This window comes from Neodiprion virginianus, chromosome 1, assembly GCF_021901495.1.
Source record: "Neodiprion virginianus isolate iyNeoVirg1 chromosome 1, iyNeoVirg1.1, whole genome shotgun sequence".
Lineage (NCBI taxonomy): Eukaryota > Metazoa > Arthropoda > Insecta > Hymenoptera > Diprionidae > Neodiprion > Neodiprion virginianus.
Window position 1 is genome coordinate 7,542,999 of NC_060877.1, and position 17,869 is coordinate 7,560,867.

General features: G+C 37.1%; 1 protein-coding gene across 2 annotated transcripts; it reads right to left on the reverse strand.

Moving 5' to 3' along the window:
* Positions 1-796: 796 nt before the first annotated feature.
* Positions 797-17,714, reverse strand: LOC124309129 (WD repeat and FYVE domain-containing protein 3). 2 transcript variants are annotated; one of them, XM_046772425.1, is made up of 46 exons: positions 17,592-17,714; positions 16,295-16,532; positions 15,913-16,158; positions 15,620-15,778; positions 15,343-15,535; positions 15,073-15,259; positions 14,780-14,961; positions 14,335-14,686; positions 14,112-14,233; positions 13,759-14,042; positions 13,398-13,664; positions 13,007-13,297; positions 12,540-12,913; positions 12,135-12,427; positions 11,386-11,601; positions 11,139-11,311; positions 10,818-11,043; positions 10,467-10,603; positions 10,138-10,321; positions 9,788-10,059; positions 9,461-9,690; positions 9,145-9,312; positions 8,813-9,021; positions 8,521-8,696; positions 8,298-8,446; positions 8,000-8,198; positions 6,932-7,915; positions 6,624-6,833; positions 6,319-6,507; positions 5,893-6,186; positions 5,596-5,831; positions 5,403-5,519; positions 5,189-5,327; positions 4,901-5,112; positions 4,682-4,814; positions 4,434-4,587; positions 4,125-4,359; positions 3,773-3,996; positions 3,420-3,673; positions 3,121-3,348; positions 2,816-3,007; positions 2,555-2,726; positions 2,170-2,416; positions 1,813-2,070; positions 1,502-1,699; positions 797-1,415 (listed from the first exon to the last, which is right to left on the reverse strand). In XM_046772425.1, the coding sequence occupies exons 2-46, from the start codon at positions 16,517-16,519 to the stop codon at positions 1,301-1,303; spliced, it is 10,305 nt and encodes a 3,434-aa protein (XP_046628381.1). In that variant the 5' UTR covers positions 16,520-16,532; positions 17,592-17,714; the 3' UTR covers positions 797-1,300. The 2 variants fall into 2 exon arrangements, with proteins under 2 accessions (XP_046628381.1, XP_046628371.1); XM_046772415.1 differs by having other exon boundaries at positions 16,286-16,532.
* Between the last annotated feature and the right edge of the window lie 155 nt (positions 17,715-17,869).

The following is a 17,869-nucleotide window of genomic DNA, read 5'->3' on the forward strand; positions in this document are numbered from 1 at the left end:
AATTCATTTTTCACTACATGAATAAATTAACCATTATCTCTTCCTATAAATTAAAAAAGACCATTTTTGTCTGATAACAAAGCAAAATCGTGCTCTGTAACAATTTACAATTTCACGGAACATACCTATGTATAATACATGCTACGAATGTCTTTAGCCTAAGTCATACACAAATCTCTACATTTATATTAGCTATAATAGATCATTGCTTTTAACAGTAATATTATTACTATAACATTAGTGTTTTTTCTTTCTCTTTTTCCGTTGTTTTTTTTTCTTTTTTTTTTTTATTGGTATTCCACTCCTCATATTCTTATGCAGATACGGTATTGTCTATTACATATTTGTATGACTGGCGTTTTTATTATAAAACGTATCAAGAGCTGATGGCTGTAAATGTTTTCTCAAATTTGTTTACTGTGTGTTCGTACTAAAATATCCTATTTTTACTCTGAAGCGTAAAAGAGTGAAAATGTTGAAAAAACACTGACATGCATCAGCTCCTTAAATAGAAAAAAAATTGACTGTAATTTGAACGTATGGTTCTATAAAATGAAAATCTTCTTATAAAACAATATCACACAAATGTTATGTGTTTTAAAAATGATTAATATCCCATTTTATAATATCAAGAAAGTAATTATAAAAAAAAAAAATTATACATATGTATATAAACAGATAAGAGAATGTCTCATCTTCTTAATTCAATACCAATTGCTATATTATTGAAAGCTATATAATTCACTATTCTATTTCTATGATCTAAATTTTAGATTATAATAGCGTAGATACTGCAAAACGAATTTCATTGCTATCGTGCATAAGATCAGCTCTTCGTTTTTTTTTTTTTGTCAACGGCTAAAGTCATCAATAAATCGAATTTCCCAATCAAATTATATATTCACCCATCATGCCATCATTATATTGTATATGTAATAATATAGTTCCTACCTCGCCCAGTTGGCGGGGAATTGAAAGAATTTTCAACGAGCCATGCTTTACATTTGAAGTTCTTGTCTGTCTCAAAACCTCTATTACTTAGCAAGTATTGGTATTTCTGCTACGTAAGACTTCAAAGTTTAAAAAGTAAGAAAATGACTGCACTAGTTGAACGCAAGTTCTGGAGTAAGATTGCAATAAATTCGTTGTGCAGGATTATGGGTACACTTACACGAGTCTAGTATCAATCAATTCTAATTTTCAATGAATGCCAAAGACAATCATGACTATATACAAATTGTCTGACTCCCATTTTTCAGGAGTGAATGGTATACGTAATAGAAAACCTGGTTGAACTACATTAAGTGTTGGATTCTGTAGAATGTTGCGATCGTAGCGCAGCATAGCACCCTTGACAAACTCTGACGGGTTTCAAAATGCCCAATCTCGAAATCTTAGATTCAAATCTACTGCATCTTAACAGAAGAAATTTTTATTTCGATTATAAAAAATATTTAGGGAAGCTGCCGGATATGTAGTGTATAGACATTTTCCTACTTACTTAGAACAGAAAACTTGTCCGCAATTGCGACAATGATGTCGCCGTTCATATAGATTGAATCTCACTCCACAGCCAGCGCAAGAATCAGCTCCTTCATCTTTGAGCCAATGATCTGCAACGGTTCTCCCGGGTTGTTCACATACACTCCAAGAAAACACGCGTCCTCTAGTGTCGCCAACGTATACTGCTCTATGGTCTCTGTTTAAAAAATCATTACTTATTTTATTCCAGTACCCAAAACAGATGAGAAAAATATATGAATAAAGCTAGAAAATCGTAAGAAAAAAATCAAACTTGACATTGAAACGTGCCTTGAAACTGCAAGTGCTGTAATAGATGCAGGTTCGGCATTATCTTTTCGATCGTAGGCAGTGTGCATGGTCAGTTTACTTCTAAATACTAGTTGTCTCTGCCACTTAAAACCGTTTCTAAGAATGTTTTGAGGGTTAATTTTCTTTGGCTTGGTGTCCGCTTCTGTCACCATGACAAAACTATCTGTAAGGCTGGTATCGCTTTTACTAGCTCTCAAAGCACCTTCTGTATTATCTCCGGTGCCCACAACTGATTCACTGTGAAATTGTTAATTTTGATTAGAGGGTAAAGTATATATTACCAGAATATTTGGTTTGATTCTATTTCTAACACAAGTTAACTGAAAATGAAACTACCTTATTTGGGATCCTTCACTATCAGCTCGCCCACCTCCTTCACTTTTTCTGAACATTGGATTGCACCGGCTCTTTCTTCTCAGTACCACAGTAGCAGCATGATTACTTTGCTGAGCAGGTTTATTGTTTGAACCATTGTTCGATTCATTGTCGGAACATTCTTCCTTTTCCTCGTGAAGACGAGATGCTTCTTTAGAATTTTCAGTCTCGGAAAGACTGCTTTCAGACCCACTCTTGACCAACATACCTAGATAAGTAATAAAATTATTTGAACCACGAATAGTAAGTATTTTTAATGGATGGTGACGATTTCAGTACATTTTGATTGTTTTTGTATCGGTATGAAATAAATTGCAATAAATACCGATAGTTATTGCTTTTGTACCTGTACGTTCGGTAGACATACTTATTTGCTTGACAAGATCGTGAACTCTTTTCTTAGTATTTTCATTGTCACTTTTAACATTGCAAAAATCTTCTTCCACCTCTTTTTTCACTTCAATTTCTTCAGCTTTCTCATCCTCAGCAGGTACTTGAACAAAGTCCATTGACCACATCTAAAACCACGGAATTATCATAGTTACCCAGTGGAAGCATATTATATATGTAAAACTCTCAGCCACATCAAAGGTATGCCGCAACTTACTCTGGCAACACCGTCCGTCGATCCAGTCATTATAACATTTTGCGAGTCCCATTCGTGTGTCTGACTAAACGCGACGCACAGTATTTGTTGCATCCGGTCAGCTCGACCGACACAAGTATTTACACTGGCCAGCTCTTCACCATTTATACTCCACACATGAAGCCAGGTAGCAGCGCAAGTCGCAATATCACCCTAAAAATAGAATGGAATAGAATTAAGATATCAGAATATGGATCAGACCCTATTTTTCTCCTAAAATTTGTGACAATTCTTAAAATAATTCGAGATGAGCGGAAAAGCTTTACCGTCAAGTCATTAATTGCTACTGCAGCAACTGGACCTGCATGACCTCTGAGTTGTCGAACAAAGAGGCAGCGAGACAAATCCCAAATTATTGCGGTACCATCTCGAGAGCCAGAAACGATGACATTGTATGCGGGACTTGAAGCTAAACAAGTTACAGCATCAGTGTGCCCATATAAGCACTGTTTGATAGAAAGCTGACGTTTGGCGTATTCCCAAACAGTAACGACCTTGAAAAGTACAAAATTACTAATTATAAGCAATGATGAGACTTTTGTATTTACAAAGATAAATTACATACCGAACTGGTGCCTGCAGTGACAATCTGTTTAGAAGATGGACAAACGCACGATACAATTTCACCGCTACTCTGCATCATTGCCTCACATACAAATATCGCTTTATCACTGTCATAATTTCCTATTCTTAAAGAATGATCGGCAAAACCCCAGGCAACGTATTTATTATACGACGGTGGTATTAGAGTTTTGTTCTGCTCAACAGCAAGTACAGCTTTATCTAGGTGTAGTATGTGACCAACGGGCCCTTTCAACTCTACAAGGAATTAAAATTTTTACAAACATTTATAAATTACTACAATTAACAAAACCCAATGGCCAAAAGTCTTGTACCGAATATTGTAATATCATATACCTTTGATTGGTTGAAGGGATGGTTTTAGATTGTCAAGATTATGGAAGAACAGTCTATCGGAAGTGGTGATACTTAGGCCTGGCGTAATAGGTCCGGGATCGATCACACTAGTTCTTTGCGTCATCTTTTTTGCTGGATGTGGTTTTTTGAATAACTGCTTAGGAATCTGACCAAAATTATTGATAAATCCAATTGTTGCATTCTTTTTCAATGGGTCATCGATGCTGGGAAAGTCAAACATTTTTTTTATACAAACAATTTGAAACGATAGTACAAATATTCTATCCTAGAATATAACTTGATAGGAACTAATGAATAAGAGATGCTCTGTTTTCAACACAAATATACTGACTTGTAGATATCAACATTTCCTTCATAAAATAAATGATGGAATACGTTGACTGCATCGACTGCATATTGGCCATTCTGTTTGTAACCAAATATTAAGTCTATCCACTGATGCAAGTGTTGCGATATATAATCGCATTCTAAAGCAAGTCTATGCACTCTGATAAACTCGCGAGGATCTTGCTTAGCCCAAGGAGGAAGAACAATATCACCCAGCTGTACCCCACTTTGCTTAGAACCTGTCACATACATCATAAAATAAGTAGTGATGATTGATTAAAATATTTTGAACTGAATGGAGAAAAGTATATACCTAAATCGAAATTATTTGAATTGATGAGAAATTCTGGCAGATAAAAGAATTCTGGTATAAGCTCCTTAACATCAGCCATGTTATGTTTAGATGCAGAAAGCCAAGCCTCTTTAATACTATTAAACATCCTGTCAGCTAGATCGAAATGGCCACCCTAAACAAATTAGAATTCATGTTAACGCTACCTGTAGAATGTAAACAGATCATTCTGGTTAAACGATGAAATAAAAAATTCAAGAAATACTAACTTGTAGCCTTAGAAAATGTTGGGTAAACGGCTCCATTCTGACAAGATACGAACACACAATCATCGCTGAAGAATAGTGAGTGCCATAATGATAAGGTGGAGTTTCTCCGTGTGGATCATCCCATTCTTTGTATCTGGAATTGATATTAAGATTTTTAATCAACTTTATATATTGAGATAAAACATTTTGCATAGCACATTATTTATATAAAAATTGTACCGTTTTTTAAACTGTAAAAGTCGTTCTGGACTTTGAGCCCCCATAGGTTTACTAAAGTCCCTGAAAGTTGCCGGATCACTTAAGTCTAGTTCTTCACTATCATAGTCAGCCAAAATCCATGGAAATATTGGATACTGCATGAGATCATTATAGCTACGACCAGCTAAGGTATTTAGATGCATGAGGTATTGGAAGTTGGATATTTCTCCTCTCTGAATCGAAAATAAAAATGTTATGGTTATATTGAAACATCGTTCTTATTCATATCATATTTTTAATTTTACACACCACCCATCGTTGAGTGACCGATGTTTCACCAATCAAATTCGAAAGAAGACCCGTCGCTTGCTCAACATTTGCTGTTCGTTTTTGTCCTGCTACAGATTGTTGAGCACTATCAGCTATGGCCGTTGCAAAAGTCATAAATCTGAAGAAAGATGCAATTCATTACTTTTATGGTTTTATTTAACATGCTGGAAGTAATAATCACTGCGACTCTTACCGCGTGTAAACCTTGTTCCTAACTTTTCTTGGAAATGCTAACAAATAATTTCTACCATCACCGCTAAATACTTCCAATGCCATTGGCTGTAACAGATATCTTCTTTTGTGTACCTCCCTGGAAAATTAAACGGATAAGTAAAGTAGCAGTTCACTATTCATCTAAATTAGGTAACTCTAGCGGATAACTGCACCTTATGTCTTCATAGTTGAATTTTGAACATTGTCTCATTGCTCTAGATCTTCGAGGCGAGCCAGGTGAAGGTAATATAGGTTCATATGCCTCTGGCAGACTTTCGATATCTCGAATCTCCCGAGATTTCAATAAAGTAAATCCATCGATTACGTAAAAATGCTCTTTCCCAAATAAGAGCAGTCCCTCAGTTGTGTCTAAACCTTGTATTCTAGCGCATCTGAACATATGACTTATCTAGAAGTGAATTAACAGTCAATATCATTTTCCCGATTTCACTGATGTATGTACACTCTACCTTTTCATGTTCTTCAAGTAATCTGAGTAACGTCTGATTATCAGGGACCGTTTGATTGTTTTCTTCTTCTTGCTCAATGTCTTCAATTGTTTCGTCAGGCTCACTGGCGTGACGTTCAAGAGTACAAGGTACCATTGGTGGTTCACTATCGGCTGAGGTATCATTTACATTTAACGGACTATCGTCTATTACAGGATCACGTTCTCGTTCAAACATTCCAGCAGAATTTCCCAATTGTTTCAAATAATACTCTTTACTGTCTGTACTAGTTGCAACTTTGTATTTAAGTTGTTTCTATAGAAAACGAAAGACAAGCCAGTAGTTATTCATCTAAATAAAATACCACATCCATTGAAAGTTTAATTGAACAGCTTGCAAAAGAAAATAAATTGAAACCTATTCGATCAAAAGACAATTCCAACTCACATTATCTGGATGTTCCAATTCAGGCCTGTAAGGGTAGTGAATGTAGAAGAGATCATTTTTCATCATCTTTTTACGCATTCTACACGGTCCCTCAGTCATATCAAGCATCCACTTGTCAAGTTGTGTGGGAGTCGGCGGTCCCCAAAGGCCGCGTTCTCTAGTAAGTTCTGTTTCTGTCTGTAGCCATTCCTGAAACGAGAATAACAAGTGTGTATATTGCTTATAGTTTTACGGACTAATTTTATTGAATACTTTATGGATGAAATAAAAGCAAACAGCTATTGAATTATGAGTAAAGATGATACCTGGTAAACATATCGCTGTGTATGTTGATTGGTATGCTGATGCTGAAGACGTCTGGAAGCAGCTAATTCTCTGACCAAGGCGACATGCTGTTCAGTCCATTGAGCGACTTTGTTTTGATGGAGTCTAACTCGAACATGAACGGATTCTTCTTTTCTAACTTTAGTTCGACTGGCTAATCTTGTTAAACCACCGGTAACCTTCTGTATTTTCTATTAAAAATCAGTAAACATTACAATGAATTTTATTTATCTTAAGATTTTTCAGGTAGAAGCTTTGTCTAAAAGTTGTATATAATCAACACACTTACAGATTGTATTTGATTATGCAATTCCCAAGGCACTCGGTAAGATGCTTTACGTTCTAAATCAACATAATTGAGCCATAACTTAGTGGCAGCTTCGGATACTTGATCTCTTACTATGGCTAGATCAGGAGCTCGTTCATTACCAGTTGGTGGAATTAGAGTCACTTTGAATACTTCCTCAATAGCTGGTTTTTTACATACATATAATTCCTCCCATACTCTCAACGCAGCTACAGCCATCAAGTTATGTCCTTGATGAGATGTTAATCTGTCATCGCTAGCCTCAACTTGGGGATTAACATGCCATGTAGTTTTCATATTCGTATCCAACATAATTTTCATGTCTGCTGTCAGCTGAAGAAGGCAATAAGTCAAACAGCCAATGAATTCGAGCTCATGATTGCCTGCGCCAAACACTAATAATCTGTTGTTAGTCAGTTTATGCAATGCTTCGAGCACAGCCATTTGATCAGCTATAGAATCAGTAGCTCGAGAAAGAAGGAATAGGATGGTTCTATTGAGACAGTGGTGAAGTCCCTCCATACTGACCACACCTGGTCTACGCTTTGCTTGTCCAATTAATTTTACAATGAAATCGAACACTTCGTGAGGGTCTTTAGTCAATGCTCCTTGCCACAATTTATCCACTATTCTGGCAGCAACATAGCAAACGTTACTAGTTATGTTATTAGCTGATCCACCAGGTACTACAGGCAATGCAGCCTGTTCACCGATCAAAACATCTGCTGCCAATAAATGCTCCATTAAAATCGACAACACTTCAGTTTGATAGCGAGTTTGTTGACTGGTTGAAGCATGCTCAGGCCATGCTTCCAATACGAGATCGATTGAGGGCGGTGCCTTTGCAGTTACCGGCAGTGATAAAGAGTCAACAATTATGACACGAAGAAAGTCCATGACGAATTTCTTGGCTATATGATTCGTCAGACCAATATCTTTTGATGGAGATCTTACTAAAACCGGTTCCTGTGAAGAAAAAAAAAAAATAAATAATAATGCTTCTGGCTCGAGTATCTCATAGACTAATGCTATACCAATTTATCTAATTACCTCATCAGCAGGTGTGCTGGCTCCACTACTGTCTTGACTGCAGCTGGGCGGTTTTGGAAATAATGTCCCTGCTAGCGCACCTAGGACTTCAGCAGTCATATAAACTTGCATAAAATCGTTAAAGTTGTGATAGAGAAAAAACAGAAATTGTATGATTGTCACTGGATAGTCGTTGAGCCACTCTGGTAACGTTTCTGACCTGCAAAGGATTGAACCATTCTCAAAATGCATCAACCGTGAATTTATTGATACAGCAATATAGGACTATCGATACTATCGATTTGAACAGTGTACATACCCATTGATATGACTATTAAGCATAGTGCGAACCATAGCCAATAATGTGACAACAGCTTCAGGACATAAATTGATTTTTCCAGATAATGAGGAAAGGGATTGATTAGCTGGTACACCGAACATAAAATTCCAGACATTGTTGAGATCCAACTGAAATAAGAATGTGATAATGCAGCTTGTGGTACGTGTGTTTCAATTAAAAAATTAATCATGCTTATAATTACCTTCGAATCGGCAGGTAAAAGTTTCACTGGCTGTCCCAACATCAGAGCAATAAACAAAAAATACAGCTCAGGAACAAGATCCACATGTTGGGGAAGTAGCCAGCCAAGATGCTGAAATCCTGGCACATGAAGACCTACGGATTTTATTTCACCACTAGTCATCTGTTGATGACACCCTGTAATTATTTTAAGGAAACTCAGTCACATAACGAGAGTGAACTATGTGCTGTATCTTGCTACATAAATTTTTCTGCAAAATAACATCCTACACATTTAACCCAATTATATTTACCAAGCGCTAAGGCCATTCTGTTGGGGTCAGTGTGCCTTAACCAACCACCATTGGTTGTTCCCTCTTTAAACTTTTGTAATATCGACTGTACAGAGGTCACAGCTACAAGGATCCGTAGTCCCCATACAACTGTAGTGCTGTGAAGTCCAGGTTGGAGAAACAACAGTATCCAATCTAATCCTAACACTTTTACAACATCTTCGCACATGCTGTAAATAGATATCAAAATTATTAGGTGGATATAATATTAGGAGCAAATGGATACCTAACGTCACTCTGAGGAACTACCACAAATCAAACTATTGTCCACGGGGTGTTATACTTTTACTTACTTATTGGTCACTTTCATTCCAGAGAATAATAACGAGTGTAGTAGCTGGAGGCATCGATTCCTCAACAAAATATTCTCCCCTTCACCCTCCTTGCCGTTTTCACCTTCTCGCAAAACTAGATGTTTTTCCGATCCAACTGGCAAAGTAGCAACGATAAATTGGCCGAACCTGAAATATTTATATTGCTCTCAGGGTCATATATCCATCATTGTGCAAATATGAGAAAATTCTAAACGTACAAAATTCTTGAATACCTCAAAGAAGAAAAAAATCAATCAGAAAACGTCAATGCCTGTTAATGAAGAATATAACCTACCACAGGAGATCAGCCTGTCTTGGTTGGCCCAGCAAGATACTCAACAGCGCTAAAAGGACCTGTCTAGTAGTATTTTGTTTGACATCACTGAGAATATGTAGTAATTTATGAACTAATTGTAGATCTCTCATTATTCGGAGGTTGGTTCTCTTTTCGCTTGATTCAGCAATTAATTCGTACAGGTGTTCAAGAAGGGAGCGTAGAAGTTCTCCAGGTGCTTCATGCCATACCTATGAAAATAAAAACGGTCATGTATCTTTCTCTTTCCTATCAAGAACTTCAAAATTGGATTACACTTATTACAATTGTTAGATGATTATGAAATACCTCCAAGTCACACAGAAGATCTTGGAATGCCGTCAAATTGGGAATGGCACTGGTTTCTCTACCGCTATCAACTGTACCTACTAAACTGAACGTAAGATGTAAAATATGGCTGTTTAGTAATGGGCACTTCCTTCTCAAGAGCATAGCTAAGGTTTGGTATCCTCTTCTGCGGTCCATTTCTTGTTGAGCAGCTTGATTCGATCGGACAACGCAAACTAAGGCCTTAACAGCAGCATAAAGAGATTCTACATCTTGCGCCATTGCGATAAGACCTATGAAACAATTATCAAAATCTGTCACGTGTACGATGACTCCAGTAAACTGCTTAAGTAACGTACAACACAACTTACCAAGCAAAACAGAGCAGCCGCCCACATTATCAATCATTGTGGCAACAGGTCGAGGACTGAAGACTCTTACTCCAAGATACCCTACGACGACACCGCCAAGAGCCCTTGCTGGACCACTGAGGTGTCCTGCTGAGTTGTGAAGCACTCTGATAGGTGTGGCATTCTCATGGGATGACATGCCCAACTTTTTGAGAAATAAATTTAAAATTAAGACACAGATCAGAGGAAAAAAACCATGATGAAAACATAGCCATAATTGTTATATTTAATGTGCGCTCTAGAAGCTAATCTTGTTCTACCAATATACAATTAATTTTTAATAATCGTACCTGTTTAGCTATGGATTTGTTATCAGCTCGACTATAGACTTTTCGAATTTTAGCAAGCGTCAGTTGTGACATAGCTTTTGCATTTAATCCAAATACAACTTTTTCTTCGACTACAAGTGCTGGCAACGGCTCAGAACCTGTGTAGTATAGATCGAGTTATACAGAATGTCAATGTAAAAGAAAAAAGGCGCGTATCATCACCATTTACAATGAAGAAATGCAAATTTATGTAAATGACATTCATTCCTTCAGAACTGAATTGCTGCTATGAAATACTTATGTGTATTTTGATCCAGACATTTGGGACTGCAGTTTTCTTTACATAACGCATATTCGGGAAATTTTACTTACCTAACTGTGGCGCTTGTAGACTGCCCATATAGTGCGGTCCCAATTTGAATAGTGTGGCTATATTTTGAGCATTGAACACTTCTTCCACCAGGTGACACGGTCCCTGCTTCCAAGTCAGTCTAGAATACCTCCGCCAACATGGTGGTGTACCAATGTACCCATATACCGGGGATGCGACAGTCAAATTTGCTGCGCCACACCCAGGAGTTTGAGATATATAGTGCAGCTACAGGTAGATAAGGAATTAGTTTAATGATACAATAATTTACGACAAAGCTTCAACATCAATATTACCGATATTTCAGGTTATTTATAGGCTACCTTTTGGCTAAAAATGTGCTGGCCATCGAGGTAGAGAGAGAAACTAGAATTCTTTAAAACTGCTCGATTTAGTACAATGGCTATGTGATGCCATTGTCCTTCGTGAAGTAAATCTGGACACCACACCCGTGCTCCGTATTCACCCGTGACTTCTGGTTCCCATTCACCTACATCTGAAGATTTTGGATGTGCATCATTTTGAAAATTTTGTTAGTCCTCTAATTAAAATTATGAATATAATACTCACTTTGTGGTAATGGAGTTTCATGTGTTGATACAATAATGGCTTTATCTCTTGCACTAAGAACTGCTGTGAGACAAATTAAATCTCTTGATGCTTGTGGGCTGCGTACTAGAGTTAATAATCTCACACAATGTGGATCAGTTCGTGGATCACTAAACTTGTCTACACATATCCAAGTACTGAATGTCAGTCCAGTTTGTGGCGGAAATAATCGATCACCTGAAAGAAAAAGATCCAAAAGATATTTACTGTGTTAGTAATTGAGAGAAATAACACTAATCACAAATTGAAATAATCACTGAACTAATGCTCATGTGGCTGGTCAATATCCAGAGTAGACAGTAATAACTGAGATTGTAGAGGGGAGTCAAAGAGAAGCCAAGCATGGGAACACGGGACGACACACTTGACATTAACAATACCACTGCAATTATTCAATGTAGACAGCGTGTGTAGGATGTAATCATTGGAGGAGATATACCAATGCAAATATCACTTTTTTAAACCCAATAGCTTGTAGGTGTCATGTAAAGATATGTAGTTGAATGATTTCAACCTACATGAATGACGAATATAGTTAGTTAATGTTCTTCATCTAAATGTTGATCATTTTTCATTAACAATAAACCGTTAATACAAGCTATTAGTTTCATTTTACATCAACCCTAATCGTGGTGGTGTTACATTTCTACAAGAATATTGCGATTTTCGTCAAAATTGAAATTTGTTAAGAGGCAGATGAATTTACTTACCAGAACCAATGCCTCCGAGAACACTGTTATCAGCAGTAACGACTGTAGGTGGTGTGGTACTCTGAGGTGCAATGCTAGGTAGGTATAGACAGGCAAAGCCTTCTGCACTCATGTCCAACTCAACAAACGGTGGTAGTGTGCAAGATCCATGAGCTCTAAAGTCTTTCGGCGTTGTCATGGATACTAGTGTTTTTATGCGTGTTAGGGGAACCGGTCCCCCGGGTTTGGGCTTATTGGGCTCAATATCATCTAATGAGATGCAGCATAATGGATCTCCAAGCCGCAAGAACTCCCTGTCATGAAAAAATAATCAAGTATTGTTTGAACTTTGGAGTAATAAATTGCTGAGTAATTCCATTCTATTTAAAATAGATATTCATGTAAGTTGGATTTCGCCTTGTATACCTCAAGTCTGTTGGTTCTAAAGACTGGGCAGCAAGTCGTTCAATTATATATTGCAAAGGTTGATGTAGTGGATGTGTTTCATCCTGGAGCGCAACTTTTCCCATGGTCAGAAGTTCACCTGCCATTCCCGCTTCACACATTACTTGCTGGTTCCTTTCCGAACGTACTAAGCTCTTGATTATTTCAGCTATATATAACTGCAAGGCTAAAGCTATTTGTTTTTCTGTATCGTCTGTTATCGACGGAAGAAGATGAAGCATTCCAACGACAATCCCAGGGTGTATGACAATTGGTTCCGGAGTTGGAGGATTCAAGTTCAACGAATTTACAGTCGAACGTTTTCCACTACCCGGGGAATCAAGAGACTTTTGGTGCTAGAACAAAATTTTCACTTAGTATGTTTGCAGCAAGTCAAATTCCGAATAAGACACCAGTATCAGATTAGAGGAATTTTGTTTCTGTTTTACCTCAATGTTTACATGTCTGTGACTTGGAGATCGAACTCCTACTCCAGTCAAATTTGGTTTGTCGAACGCATCTAAGGCAACGTCGTAAAGAAGCCTCAATAACAAGCATGCGTAGCCAAGGGCGTTTGGCATTTCGCTTGGAAATGTAGGATCCAAAACATTGCTAGTAAATAACGAATGCAACACATTGTGGTGATTCGATGTCAAAACAACGTCAGAATTAGTCAACTTTGTTTGCGAGGAGAAACAACCAAGGAGTCGCAGAGTGTCACATAAGCTTGATTGACATATCTGTAAGCAGTGTCGAGAAATGAAAAATGGTTTATAATCTGATTTACTGTATCTTAAATTTGGAAAATCCACGAAATCAAAAATGTATTGAAGCAAGTACCTCATGATGGAAAAATTTAGCATTCGCTGGTTCAAATCGCATGGCAGTGCTGATTGTGTGAAACACAACATGTAACAACATCAGTAATGGAGATTCATTCCGACACATGTTTTGAGATATATTGTTACATGGCTCATTATTTTCCACAAATTTGTTGCCCAGTCTACTTTCCAAAGATACCAAAACTGACATCACATAAACAAACCCTCCCACTTTACGAAATACTGTTCTTGTCCGATGAGACTCTCTCAGGCAAGCGAGCAAGGACTGAAAAATATGGAACAATATTATATAAATTAATAATGTACGAACTATTTATTTCCTGGATGTTGCTTTAGTCTTATATTGCCACACAACGTACCTTCAAAATATGAGTTTTCAGAACCAACGCAGTTGGCGGTGCGGAATGCATTACTCCAAGTAATGTAGCCATGTCATCGTCTCCGCCAGCACTTATCACTAATTCCCTAACAATTCCAAGTGCTTGATGCCTACAATCGGTGTATGGTACAAGATTGTGAGAACAACGAGCTCCTCCACATTCTCTAAATACGTTAGCATTTTGAACATTGCCTGCTAACAGTGTAGTCAATGCTTCCATGATCAAAGCACCCAGACGCTCTTGATCTGGACACATTATGTACTCTGAAATATTAAGATGACTTTTGAGTAACAAGAAAATTAAAAACTAATAAAACACAATGAAGTACATACCCAATCCTTGATCTTGAGCAACTTGTTTATCCTTAAGTAATGTTGCATATCGATGAAGACAAGTCACAAAGACTTCTAACATTCCAACTTCTCTGTATACTTCTTTAAATATTGTGTTGTGCCTGATGAATTGAATTTCGATTGAAGTGAGTAATCAGAATTCAATGACAAACGATCAATACATCAAGTTGTTAACATTTATGCGGCAAATTTTATTAGTTACCTCAGTATATTCAGGAGTGTTTCCATACACATGATACTGCAGCTGACAGAATTGTTGGATTTAAGTAATATCGAAAGTGATATGAGTTCTTTGCAAGGCACAAAATTCAACTGAAACACTATGAACTCAAGTAACTGGAAAAATTTTTCCTGTATTTCCGGATTCTTCAAGTGAATTTTCTCTGCAAATTGAGAAAGTGTGTTTTGTCCTTCAAGTATGAAGTAGTTAGCATTGTCGCTGTGATAAACGCTTGATATAGCATCCAGTATTGTGCAGCATAACAGTGGAGAATTCGATTTCACAAATACTGATTGTAAGACTTGGAATGCTTGTATATTGCGAACACTTCCACCTGAAAAAGAAACCGCAATTGTTTTTTCTCAATTTAATATGCATATTAGATTCTAGAAACAATAACTTTGAATAAAGCAAAAATATATCGCACCTCTGTTACTCGGTTGAGGGAGAGTGAAGCCGAGCATTTGAAATAACGAACCCATACTGGCTTGACTTGGTTTCAATTCCGTATGACCACACATTGTTAACGAAGCTAGCATCAATACTAAATTTCTGATCGCATCTTGAGCCTCTGCTCTACCATCTTGCTCTAGTCTTGACGGAGCATGCCTGCAGCAAATTTTAAGGTAAAGACAGTGTATTAAAATGATGTAAATACAGTGGCCATTGGAACTTGTTAAAAACAAAACACATTCCACAGATAATTTCGCAAATCCTTACTTCAGCAAAAATTCCGACAAGAAAATATATCCTTGGCAAGCTCGGAAATCATCCAGAAGTGTTTGCGATACTTCACTTGAGTCTTTTAGGAAGCAAAATACAGTCACAAACATCTCTACCACTTCCAAGGGTGCGAGTTCGGGAACTCTTTGCATATTATCTATACAGAGTGCTATACATCCCTTGTCTGCAATGAGAAATAAGTAAGACTCAGGATTTGTTTTGTCATTTTAAAGGAAGAATAATTTCCACTTCAATCTGTCTGCTTACTGTGAATATAAGCAACAACATTCTGCGTCAGGCCATGCCGTGATAATGTCATTAAGACTTCCGCAGCACTTTTACGCCACATTACATTATACTGTGGACACCAGCTTGTTATCGCAGAAAATAATAAGGTGAGATCATCTTTTCTTGCAAGCTCTTCTGCTGGGTATGGGTGGCTGCACAATCTCACCAATACCTGCTTCCATTCAATGGTATTGACAAGTTAGTAAGGTTTAAATAGCATAGAAATATACTTATTCAACAGAAGTTTGAAGCGGACCTGTACAAATATTTTCTGTAGCAAGATCCTGCGTTCTCTTGGAGTAAATTCGCTATTAGTATCAGCTACATCAGCTTCGACTTCACTCATTTGAGGCAAGTCAAAAAATAAATAAAGACATTTAACTAATGTTGATGGTACTGAGGCTGTTGTCATAACCTGGAAAAGATTTAATGAAATACTAATAATCATCTGTTGTTGACTGATTATACACTACTTGAGTTAAGTTATTTGGGGGAATCATTGACAACTCTAAACAGTAAAATCAATTGAATAGCTGTTGAATGTCTCACCTGTATTAGAGAGGTATCACCAGCAGCTAACAGATTTAGCGCCGATAGTAACATCCATCCATTACTAGATTCTTCGCTATTTTCGATCTCAAGAAATTTAACAATAGCACAGCTGGCTGTTTCAGTACTTTGGTTACTAGCTCGTCGTCGTATTTCGGAGACCATTAACTTGGACACTTGTTGAGTAAATGCTAGTATGTCCCAGAATTTTTCGTTCATATCCCCAGAAGGACTAGAACCAAAGACCTAGAATTGGAAAAATGAAATACATGAGAAATCAGGTCTGATAGAACTAAATATTTTAGATCAGTGAAATACAAAGAATTTCTCTTGACTGTTAAAAAAAACAATTGCATCAACCAATGTTCCGTACTAATTTTACCTTGCAGAACAAGGGTAGCATGTTATAAAGTTTGTCATCACGTTCTGCCTCACTAAGAGGGTGTGGTGGATGTGTGTATTCTGAAAAAAGCTTCTTGAGATGCATGAGGCCCAAAGCTGTATGCTGTGGGTTGGCTCCACTAGCTCCGTCATCGATGCTACCCCCACTTCCAGATCCGACACCAGCAACACTGTTGCTCCCTCGCAACTTGCGCATTATGTTCATAGTTGCGAATTTGCTACAAGCAGAAAAAAAACTACTCAAATTCTGATGCATTAATAATATATACTGTACCAAGATAAGCGGTGATGATTATCATATGGACGCATTCTCAGTGAACAAACATAGGTATAAATAGGAAATTATAGTGACTAGACTATTAATTTTCATTTCATTAGCATAGTTTTCTTAGTTTCTAATTTACACTATTTATGTAACAGACAATAAGTAAGGTACGATATAGCATTGCAAAGAAATATGGCTATTGGTATATTTTGTAACTGATTAAAGGTGACACAATAAATAAGTAGTAAAGCGGTCAGTGCTGTCTCAAGTGGTTGACCTCCGGTGGCGATAAGTGTATTTATCAATGAAAAAAGTGAATGCCACTTTACTCATGGGTTTCGGTATTGCTGATTTTCAATATGTCGAGTAACCAAGTCACAGGTATAGGTCTAGTTGCACGTAAAGTAGGAAAGGTAAAAACAGAAAATTATTGAAACGGCTGTGTTATAAGAAGAATATTAATACGAGTAGTTATTTTATGCAGTGGGATGAATGTACAGTAACTGTACGACTAAAAATATCAACGAACACATTGATATATCAGCTGACAGTGTTAATTCTGAGAGGAGTTCTGTTTCATTTCTGCGTATCATATTACGACGAAAAGAAAAACGAAATAGTGCATGTGTGGTAAGTAATACATATCAGATGAGGAATTCAAAAGCGTGAATTAACAGAATTATAAATAAACAAATCATAATTATATTCTGTTAATGAAAGGAATCATTGACTTTCACATTTTGCGATCGAATTTCCGAAATCCAATCCTCGAATTAATCAGTCCCGGCGTTAATTTCAATGTGAAAATTTATGTCATAATAATTATCGGAAATAATAATCATTGCGAAAGTAATGTATCGGCTCAATATTTACGTCTGCCTGCCTTCTGTCAAATCGGCGTACAAACTTCGTGGGTAATATCCACCGAATCAAGCACATGATTTTCATAAATGACAGACACTTTTATGAACCGATATTATTCGAGCGACATAATGTGAACGTTAAATTTTACCTCTGACTGGTAAGGAGATGAAAAATTCTACATATTCTTCCAGAAAATCACTTTTTCATCCCAGACTCCTAACACTTTACTGCTAGCAGACATCTTGACATTTGATAGCTCTCTCGGCTCTCAACCAACCGCGATACGTCGATACTGGTCACGTGAGCATTGACGTAGTCGCGAAAACTTGAAACCCTCGATCCTCCGCATATGTAAGAAAATTCTTATTTATAAAGGTTTTTTTATATCAACACCGTAGTTATATACTGAATTTTATTCACGTGTCA

What these genes read in the sequence shown, in the direction of transcription:
- LOC124309129 (XM_046772415.1), bottom strand. Translation starts at nt 16,519, where the DNA reads ATGAACATAATGCGCAAGTTGCGAGGGAGCAACAGTGTTGCTGGTGTC. An exon ending in TCTACAAGCGCCACAGTTAG is followed by an intron (nt 10,604 to 10,817) that starts GTAAGTAAAATT and finishes TATACTACACAG; the next exon opens with GTTCTGAGCCGTTGCCAGCA. An exon ending in TAGCAATTAATGACTTGACG is followed by an intron (nt 3,008 to 3,120) that starts GTAAAGCTTTTC and finishes TTCTATTTTTAG; the next exon opens with GGTGATATTGCGACTTGCGC.